Consider the following 11018-nt stretch of genomic DNA (forward strand, 5'->3'; position numbering starts at 1 on the left):
CTGGCAAGCGTTCACCCGCAATAGAAGCTCTCTTTATGACTTTCATTGATCGTGTCCTTTCATTAAGCGCTGCCTGCCAGGCCACTGCAGAGTGATTATTGAACTCCTGAATATCGTATAGATGTCCCTGTACCGAGCTAAGGTATTCATTACGTGCTCAGCAAGTTGATTTATTGTTGTTCTTTCGTTCCGCGTTTATATCGCGTCTTAACAATGACCCCGAAATATTTATTTTTTCTGCCACCTCTAGCGCTGTCGTCCGGACAAAAGAAATGAAACTTTTCAGCTTCACATCTTGTACACATGTGGTTACGATAGCCAGATCTTTTTCGACTGTCTGATCTTCACCTGCCCTCGTTTGAAACCTCAGCTCTTCCAAGAATATTTTTTATCGTCATGAAGCAGAGGTTGTAACCTGTGGGCTGCTCATTCACTGCCACCCAGTATTTCTACTCAAGGTGAGCTACGTATAATTATACCGTATGGTGGAGGGGACAAAGAGGATAGGACAGGCACGACACTCGCTACGCCTGTGTTTCTTGTCCTCCTTCTCGACCTCCTTGTCCCCGTAAAAAGTATACTTCGTCATGCGGTATAATGATCAGTCATCAACTATCCCAGCTCTCAACCTTCATGAGCTGCGTAGTTGTCGGGTCCGAATCGATTTCCAACGTCAGGTGGTGTATGGCACATCCTCGACGCTTGATTTGCAGGCGTAAAAGAGCCTCTGCGCGCACGTAGTGACAACCCGAGTCTTCCATATATCGTCCAGGAGAAGACTGCTTGAGGAGCTTTCAGTCGCTTTAGAAAAACAGCTAAAGGGAGATCGCACCTGTCGGCACAATCGACGTCTCAATGGGTACGTTTGAGACCGCATGATATGTTACTTTCGCGATTGCTTTGAAATGGACCGGATGGATACATCGTTCGACTATTACTAGTGGTTTTTTTAAATATATAACTCTTAAGAATACTACACGAATAGACACAGGTCCCAATTGTGGTCCCTGTCGGTTGCCAGAAACGCTCGAACATATATTGTGCGACTGTCCAGCATATGCAAGCGAACGTCAGCAACTGATGTCTTCGATTGGTCGATATATTAGTCGACCATTAACCGATGAGGTTGTGTTAGGTCCTTGGCCTGACGCCAGCAGCACACATGTGGTTATACGAGCCGTCATCGCTTTCTTAGAAGCCACTGGACTGGATGCACGTCTGTAGAGTTACCCAGCCTAATCAGAACATATCATCTCTCTACCTTACCATCCGGTAGCAAACCGGATGCTCCATTTTCTGGTTAACCTCCCTGCCTTTCCCTCATTTTATTCTCTCTCTCTCTCTCTCTACCTTACCATCGTCATTCATCACTCTTTCACTCCCCAGTCACCCTTCCCCAGTGTAGAGTAGCAGGCCAGAGCAAACTATAGCTCAGGCCGACCTCTCTACCTTTCTGTAAATAAATTCTCTCTCTCTCTCTCTCTCTACACGAATATTTTGTTGCGGTAATTATAGCACTCATAGACGTGCTTTTTCTTTCGCAACGCCACCAGAAAGTACGAACTTTTTTTTTGTTGTTGTTTACCTTGGTATGTACGCCAGCCGAACTCTGTTTACGTAGCCGGGCTTCAATGGTGCTGCTGCGATCTAGCTAATACAGTACGAACTTTAGAATGGTAGCACTGAAGAATAACAGCGTACAAGCGCTAACTTTTAACTGAGCTTAATTGCGAAATGCAGCAGGATAGATACAAACGATTGCCCGTACATCGACGGAACGCTGAAAGAACTAAAAAAAAATCGAAACAAGCAGGCACGTGTTTAGACAAGAGAAATGAGAGTAATCATTATGAAAGCACCCGCATAATTGATAAACAAGTGGCCTTTTAGGGGCGACGCTATTTAAGCCGTGGGTAGTTTCCACCTCTGTAGTCGTAGTAATAACATGTAGGGACCTCTAGTTTTTGAGTTGCTAAGTAGATGGCGTTGTGTTATGTGTCTTTTTGAATAATATAACTAGATGATGTTAGTGATTTTCACGGCATGTCAACGGAGCGAATGATGATGAATGGGGCGAAGCGTCCATCCGTGTGTACATCCGTCCGGGCGTCCGTCCGTCCGTACATCCATGCTTCTGCCCGTCCGTTCTTGAGTCCGTCCTTGAGTCCGTCTGACCGCCGGCCCGTCCGTCCATGTGCCCGCTCCATCTGTCTGTCCGTCTGTGCGTGCTCCCGTCCGTGCTTCCGTCCATTTGTTTTTGAGTCCGCCAGTGCTTGTGTCCGTGCACCTGTGTGTCCGTACGGACGGGCGGAAGTCCCTGAGTTCGTCCGGGCGTCCGTGCTTGTGTCTGTACGTCCGGATGAATGGACGCTTTGCGGCACTCATCATCGTTCACTCCGTGAATATGCTGTGATATTTTAACAGCGGAGGTACCGAAGTTAATGGAAGGTCCCTATCACTACTCACATCCGGGCCAGTGGGACTGCAATTGCTTTTAACTGAATTTTTCAGCAATAACTAAAGTCTGGGGCTGCGGTTTAGAACAAATAACATCTGTCTTTATTGTATATAACTTCATTTTTGCTTACGGCCAACGCTGCTTTTTCCCTCCTAACTAAAGACTCCAACGGTGACACCGCCGACACACTAATGTCGGCGAAACTAGCCGTTTAAAGCTGTCATGATAAAAAATGACCGCGTGTTCTAATTAGAACGTAGTCGGCCGGGCATCCGCGTACACATCTTTAGGAGTCAATATTTCTATGGTTTGAATGTTCTCGCTCTTCTAATCCTTCTCATATTCCTCATTAAGGTTGAATTATAATGTCCCTGCACCATTTAGTCTGCGCAACTTGTTGATTGATATGTGGGGTTTAACGTCCCAAAACCACTGATGATTATGAGAGACGCCGTAGTGGAGGGCTCCGGAAATTTCGACCACATGGGGTTCTTTAACGTGCACCCAAATCTGAGTACACGGGCCTACGACATTTCCGCCTCCATCGGGAATGCAGCCGCCGCTGCCGGGATTCGAACCCGCGACCTGCGGGTCAGCAGCCGAGTACCTTAGCCACTAGACCACCGCTGCGGGGCATGTGCAACTTGTTTAGCGACTCTGCAGTTCACGCGCGAACAGTGCATGAGGAAGCTAAGATGCTCTAAATATGGCAAACGGCACTGAAGTGGAGTTACCCGGACGCGCGATGATGACGTGTCGTCGGCGTCATTGCCGCGACGTGACGTCAGTGCCCCGGTCGTTCGCTAAACTCCTCCCCATGTACGGCTCCGAACTTGGACACGTAAACATTATTCCGCTATACTGAAACGCGCTATCTGCAACCAGCGTTTGCCGTACGGCCACAACCTCCCTTACCCCCGCTATCGAGCTTATGCGCTCCGTCCAGGAGGGCGCGGAGCGTCATGGCGTTCTGCTTTATACTTGTGCGCGGCCGGTGGTTACAGCGGCCACTCGTGAGGGGGTCCAGTCAGTACCTCATCAGGATCCATTACAATTCACTATCTATCTATCTATCTATCTATCTATCTATCTATCTATCTATCTATCTATCTATCTATCTATCTATCTATCTATCTATCTATCTATCTATCTATCTATCTATCTATCTATCTATCTATCTATCTATCTATCTATCTATCTATCTATCTATCTATCTATCTATCTATCTATCTATTTATCTATCTATCTATCTATCTATCTATCTATCTATCTATCTATCTATCTATCTATCTATCTATCTATCTATCTATCTATCTATCTATCTATCTATCTATCTATCTATCTATCTATCTATCTATCTATCTATCTATCTATCTATCTATCTATCTATCTATTTGTCTGTCTGTCTGTCTGTCTGTCTGTCTGTCTGTGGACAAAAGTAACTGAAGCCTTGTCGGGGACCCTCATGATACCGGTCAGGTGGGCTAGCAGGAAAAGGCATGGTGGTATACAGTGCCTCGGCACACAGCGGTATACAGTTGCCTACACCTCGGTGATCTTCGTCACACGGCGCCCTTCGTTTTGAGATGGCCAAGCGACTCGCCTATAAACGGGAATTGCCGAAACGTCGTTTTCTTCAACCTTTGACCCCTCTGCGCCCGAAAAATGTAAACGCGCAGTCCCGCTCAGAGTCATTGCTACCGCGAGGACGGGGAACCTAACATTTGGCGTAGACGGACGCCCGTAGCAAAGTGGCGGATTCGAAGACACAAGCCAGCGCTATGGACATCAACTTTGCAGAGGTACAATTAAAGTGATGTCATCGATTCGTGCCATGATGGCGTCGCTCTGTAATTTAACGACACACACATGTATCTCATGTCGCCGGGAGTGCTGTGACAGCTTGCGATGTTGCGCTGTGCGACGTAAGCACGCGACAAAGCCTTCGGGCAATAAACTGTCGCGTTGATCTTCCTAGTGTATCAATCATTTCGAATACCAAGAAGTAGCTACTCTTAAACATTATATAAAAAAGATAAAAGTAATGTTCGAGACCGATAACACTAGAAACAATTATACCGCAAAAGATGACACTGACGACCATTGTGGATGTATGAGTGGGCGAAGCTATCCACAAGGTCTGTTGCATGTAAAATGTCTTGTAGCGTGTCTTTAGGCTATGGGAGGATAAGACAATTGTTTATATTCGCCTTTCGTATGAACATGAGAGGTTCCAGAGAGCTCAAACAACCATTTGTTGAAACAAGTTTCGTGTCACCATGCTCTTATGCCGTTGTCATCTTATTTCTCTCAAAGCTGTCAATATATTGTTGTTGAGTTGTTGTGAACAATATGCGAAGTAGTACATGCCACCCGGCGCAATATCTTCGCCGTTGTTTGCGCCATTGTTGGTATTGATTTATCGAACTAATTTTTTTTTGTTTTATTACCTGGCAACTTTCTCGGCTATTCGGGACTCGCTTCAAAAATGGAGGCGGTTAGTTAGACCGACCTCGTCATGTGGCGTACGCTATATGGCTAGCTATATTGTTCCGGAGTCCCTGTTATCACTGTGCTGTAATGAGACAAGAAGAGGAAGACGCGATCTGGTGAAACGCAGCCATCACATTTGACTGTCGGGCTGTTTACCTCTGTAAATATCTTGTAAATGCAATCGCAAATACTTTGGTGGAGGTGTGCTGGGTACGACGCAAGACGCAACGATATCATTATTCCCGTAGCACAGTATATAGTTGGACGCAAGACAAGCGAAAGGAAGAAACGATCGTCTTCGTCCGTTTTCTTGCCCAGTGGGAATTTTTTCGCGCTACTGTAGCCTGCAACGATTGGGGGGGCGCATTCCGGACCAACCCCACTGCAAACAGACTTCCGTTGTGCGTCTTGCATGGTGTTCTGATTTTCTCCAAGCTTAAATTACGATGACGGATCTTTGTCAAAGTATGGTACCTTCGTAAATAAATAGCAAGTGAACCCACCATTCATGATGTGTAAGAACGTGTACGATATTTCTAGCTCGGAAAACGAGCAGCGAATGTTGCGTGTACTTGTAAGCCAGTCCAAAAAGCTAAAAAGCTCCCTATGTATCAACATTTAGCTCCATAACTCTTCGAGGATCATTGAGATGAAAGTATATGGCCACCGATCTCGTACCGTATATATATATATATATATATATATATATATATATATATATGGGATATGGCACAACGGGAGCGTTGTCAACAAGGATAAATATATTTATTTCCCAACAGTTTCGGGAAAGGTCCTCCCTTCATCAGGGGATTTAGCCTAGGACTCCCTTCATCAGGGGAATTTAGCCGCCTAGGACTTTGTGCTCTCGTGGCCATTTGGTCCATAGGATGTATACCAAAAGTGGCATGGCATAACATGACCGCATGATAAACAAGACTGACAGCTCATATGATGATTATGGCTTGCATATCGGAAACAGCGTGATTTGCTTGACATGACCTTGTCGCTGTAGCGGCCATTTCGTTACCTGGATATATATCAAAAGCTGTACGGCCAAGACAAGATTGCATAACAAACACAAGTGGCAAGTCTTAAGTGGCTATGTAAGGCATGATATAAATGTCAAGGTCTCGGGACATTCGCGGCTGTTGAACTTGATGGATATGCGATAAAAGAGGTACTCCGTGACGTGTCTGTACTATGAACACAAAGGACAGGTGGTAACGTGAAAAATATGATATGCAGGTTATGTGCGCCATGACTTACGAGCCACGCTCATGGTGAACTCGTGGCCCTTTCGCTCGCTTGATATGCGCCAATAATGGTGTTGTGTGAAGCGACTGCATGACGAACATTTACAGCAGGTGAGAATAAGAAAATAACGACTTGCGTGCCATACATAGCGTGATTTACACTCCGCACTCGTAGTGAGCTCAAGGTCGTTTGACTTGCTCGACGTACACCGAAATCGGTGCTGTGTGACTTGACTGAGTGACGAACACGTGCGACAGGTGGTAACAAGAAAATGACTAAATGCATGTCATGGAAGTCAGAGAGAGAGGGGGGATAAGGAAGGAGAATAGGAGAAAAAGAACGGCAGGGAGGTTAACCAGCCTATAGGAAGCCGGTTTGCTACCCTGCGCGTGGGAGGGGGGAGATGAAAGATAGAGAGCAGAGAGGGAAGAGAGATAAACACCGCACATTCGGCAGCACATGCGCGCACACTCAGTCATAGTCCAGTCTTGTCTTTCGCGGTGTGTGACATTGCTGTTACAGCCGCCTGTTCAAGTCCGTGTCACGTAGGAATTTTAACAGAGCTTTTGTCACCTTCTGTTGCAATGTCTTCTCTCGGGCACCTGACAGAATAGTGCTCACGGAGATTTGGCTGTTGTCGATGCGCACCAGAACGGATGCCAGTGACTGTCTCTGGATGTCATACAATGGACAGTCGCACATGATGTGGTGTAGCGTCTCTTCGCAACGACAGGCATCGCTAAGAGTGTTGTCAGCCATTCCTATAGAGGAATAAGGTTCTGTAAATGCCACTCCTAGCCATAAGCGATGAAGATTGGTGATTTCTCTTCTGTCGAGCCCAGTGGACATGTGGAGAGCCATCAAAGAGGACAGGTAGTGTTGACAGTTCGTCTCGTTGCTTGGTGGGCACCATAGTGAAAACGTGATTTGGTTGAGTGAAAGGCAGGGAGGTTATCCAAAAGAAAATTTTTGGTTTGCTACTCTGCACTGTGGAAAAAGAAATGGGCATGAAAAGGCAACGAGGAGGAAAAAAGGAGGGGAAGTGATGGTTAAAAAAAAAGAAAATAGAAAACGCACAAACATTCAAGCATGGGTGTATCACGGAAGTCATGACACGATCTTGGTGTGGTCGCTGCCACTTCAATCACTTGACATACATAATAATTGGTATTGCATGGCGTGACGGTATAACGAATGTATATGAAGGTGTTAACATGAAAATATAAGAAATTTCATGTCGAGGATGTTATAATTTACATGGCACACTCATGGTGAGCTCGCGGTTGTGTCGCCTATTTGAGGAACACCAAAATTACTAATTGCGCGACGGTACTGTATGGTCAACATGCGTGACAGATTGTAATACGAACATATGAATGTGCATATCATGTGTACGGTGACATACGCGTAAGCCGCTCCTGTCTGGCATGCTTCGCATCACATCGATTCCCCCGGTGTGTGGGATCTGCCATGGTCAACCATGTTGGGTCGGATTCGCATATCGCAAACTTTAGTTAAGCAGTCTTCTCAAAACATATTCATTTATTACCAAGTGGAATGCGTTTAAGAAGAAATACATTTTTTTTGCCCGGCACTATTCCTGTAGTGGCACCGGCACCTGGCTGCCTGGTTCGGTCTCCTAGGCGGGACCTCTTCAGACTTCCGCTTAGGTTGTACAAGACTATAGCAGTACTGCCAATAAGTTCAGTGCAATTCCGTATGGTGGCGAAAAGGTCAAGAAAGGGAAAATGATACTTCCCTTCCTTAAGATTTATAGTAGGCCTTAATGGATAACTAAGCCTCCAGAAGTTAGGTTTCACAGCAATGCTCTTTCATAACAATTTCTGGGATCTTTAACGTGCCAGTACCGTGATATCGTGAGGCACGCCCTATAGTGAAGGGCTCCACATTATTTCGATTTTTTTTTTTGCGTTCTTCAGCATGCAATGATATTCAACATGCAGTGATATACACCGCCAGAAGTTTTTGTTTTCCCTCCGGGTATGTGCAACCAAGCGTCATGCATAATCGTGCGTCTGTGTGTACGTGTGCATGACAACAGAAATGGCCAAGCACATCGGCGTACGAGCACGACAGATGACGTCACCCGTGACGTACTTAAACGGCGTCAAGAAGGACGTCATCTGAGGCCATAATCGGGTAAGTCATCGCTCTATCAACGGTGGACCGTCCACGTAGGGTAGTGAAACTCCACTTGTATCTGCAGAAAGCTTCAACGGAGGGTGGGAGGGAGGAAAAACAAACGAACTTGACTGAGAAGAATAAAAGTAATTTAATGAGTGCTTTGCCAGAACGAAGACTTTTTCCTGCCCTCTGCTCACTTCAGCATCTCCTTTATTGACGATTTTTCTCACTTCAACGAGAAAGCTTGCCGGCGGCTCATGATTGATCGCGGTTATAACAATGGTCATATATCGTACTCTTTGTATGGGGCTGAAAAAAAAAGAACAATGAAGTCAATGAAGTAACAAAAATTTGCGTAGAGGTTTCTGAGAAAGCAGGAACGTTTTGCTTCCTCTAATACTGTTTCATACGTTGATCCGTTATAGAATGCGAACACATCATTTTTTTTATCAGCTGTGATCAGCAGCATTACATCAAATATATTAGCTCTGATGCTAATTCGTTCGCTAGCAAGAAGTTCAGCGGGTTACTTATTTTAATTATGACGATACTGAGGAAAATAAAAACAGAAACACAGAAAACATTTAAGCTGCGTGAAGGTGCAAATAAAGTGTACTTATCATCGGAAAACAAGAAACAAGAATGTTGTCGTGGACCACCGATTGCGGCGACGTCCGTCTTCTTGTCGGTTTTCAAAAAATTTGGCGCCCCTTTTTTCTTCCTCGCCCCATGCACCAACTCAACCAAGCCTTAACCAAGTCCAAGTTCCAAGTACGAAGGCCCCATGTCGTAGCCTCAAGGTCATCTCGTGTCATCTACTGTCATCTACTGTCATCTGTCTACTCGGGCACTTGGCCTCGGCTGCAGGTGGTTGGACGGATGGATGGATGCTATGAGCGGCCCCTTCATAACGGGGCGGTGACATGAGTGTCACCAGGCTCGCAAGAAAAAAAATGAAAAGTTTCTTTTTATGTTGGCCGAATGTCTTATCTACTTCAATTAAATTTATGTTATTATAACAAAAAATAAAATCATGTCCAGTGATTTGCTCTCTGGCGACGGCCCCGTTCACGTGAAAGCGCGCTCTGGATTTCTAAACGTACCACACGCTGGGTGTCCATGGTTGGAAAGGGAACCTTCATTTGAGGTACAGTGGCGTGCTTTCCCCTCCTTATTATCCTCTCCCTCTTTCCTTCCTCCACATCACTGCTCACCCTCGCATCTGTCCGCCTCACCATCACTTCATGTTTCCACCCCGCTGACGTACTTACCTCTACACGGCTACGCTAAGCCTTTTCTTCTCCCTCCACCTCGCAAGTCTACCCTACCCTTTCTGACCCCATGCTACCCTCTATGGTATACATGGCTATGCTGCTGTACTATGCATGGCTGCGGTATGCTTTACCGTTTCCCTTCCTCCTCTCTCTGTCTCTTCACCCCCATCACGTTCCATTTTTCGTGATAGGGAGAGAGAGAGAGAGGAGGAGGAGGGGAAATGGTAAAGCATACCGCAGCATACCCATATAGCTCATTACGTTCTTTGTTTTCAATTTCCGGAGCCCTCCACTACGGTGTCTCTCATAATCATATAGTGGTTTTAGGATGTTAAACCCCACAAATCAATCAATAAACGTTCCCTTTTTTCCTGCTTGCTGTATTATAACGGGTGTTCAAAGTTTAGCTTTATGGTTTTCTTAAAATTCAGCACTGGGGAGAACATGATAACCACCTTTGCAGATAACTTATCTATTCAAAAGGACTCAGAAAAGCGTAAGTGTAAGGGCTTAACAATGTCGATGAGAACTGCAATGTCAGGGAAAAGTATAGGGGTTGTCATTAGAAGTAATCGGAACACAAATGTGAAGAAAGAAAAGTGGGCGGAAAGATGACTTGGTGTGCCGGTGGCCCCCACAATCATTTTCGCTTTGTATTTCCCAGGATACATAAGTTATGTACGAAGGTATTTTTGATGTCCTTTCCAGTGCTGAATTTCAAGGATACCATGCAGCTTAACGTTGAACACCAGGTATATTCTACACATGCATGCACTTTACGAGGCCTTGTCTGCTTGACTCCACGCGGTGACACTGCGAGATACATGACAGTAGGTGACATGATAGGACATGAGGTGACAGCCTGGGACCGTAAACTGCTCCGTACTCCGAACTTGGATGCCAAGATGACAAAACGTCACACATACCTCCGTTTCTCAGAGTTTGGAATGCAGGTTAACCCACCTTTTCGTACGTCGCAAGCCTCACTGTGGTTGGCGAGATGGGAAAGTGGAACTCAGTGATCGTGAACGTTCCTTTCGCAGGAGAGGCAAGTGTTGACATAAGAAGAAAACAAGAGACGAGAATGAGTTAACAGGTTAGAACGACGCCAGTCGTGCGATCTCGAAAATGGGCGAAACGCTTCTCTGCGCTGTATACTTGAGAAATGTAAAAAAAAAAATAAGAGTTATTGCGGAGCATCACTTCGTTTAATAGGTACGGCCTACTTGAACAGCAGCATCTTCCTCGTCAGTAATGTGCGCGGGGTATTTTTTTTTCTTTCACAGGGAGAGGAAGAGGGAAAATGGTAAAGCATACCGCAGCATACTTGCATACCCCATCAGTGGCTAAGCACATCGGCGTACGAGTACGACAGATGACGTCGCCTGTGAAGT

General features: G+C 45.7%; 1 protein-coding gene across 1 annotated transcript in view; it reads right to left on the minus strand.

The window, feature by feature from the left end:
- Nucleotides 1–8538: 8538 nt before the first annotated feature.
- The window catches only part of LOC142765085 (uncharacterized), a 13117-nt gene continuing 10637 nt past the window's right edge, over nt 8539–11018 (minus strand). Inside the window, exons 4-5 of the mRNA XM_075865654.1 lie at nt 10588–10658; nt 8539–8659 (exon numbers count right to left, since the gene is read on the minus strand). Of these exons, the coding sequence (XP_075721769.1) occupies nt 10640–10658 (19 nt within the window). The 3' untranslated portion in view covers nt 8539–8659; nt 10588–10639. The remainder of the gene's footprint in view (nt 8660–10587; nt 10659–11018) is intronic.

This window comes from Rhipicephalus microplus, chromosome 6 (assembly GCF_043290135.1).
Source record: "Rhipicephalus microplus isolate Deutch F79 chromosome 6, USDA_Rmic, whole genome shotgun sequence".
NCBI lineage: Eukaryota > Metazoa > Arthropoda > Arachnida > Ixodida > Ixodidae > Rhipicephalus > Rhipicephalus microplus.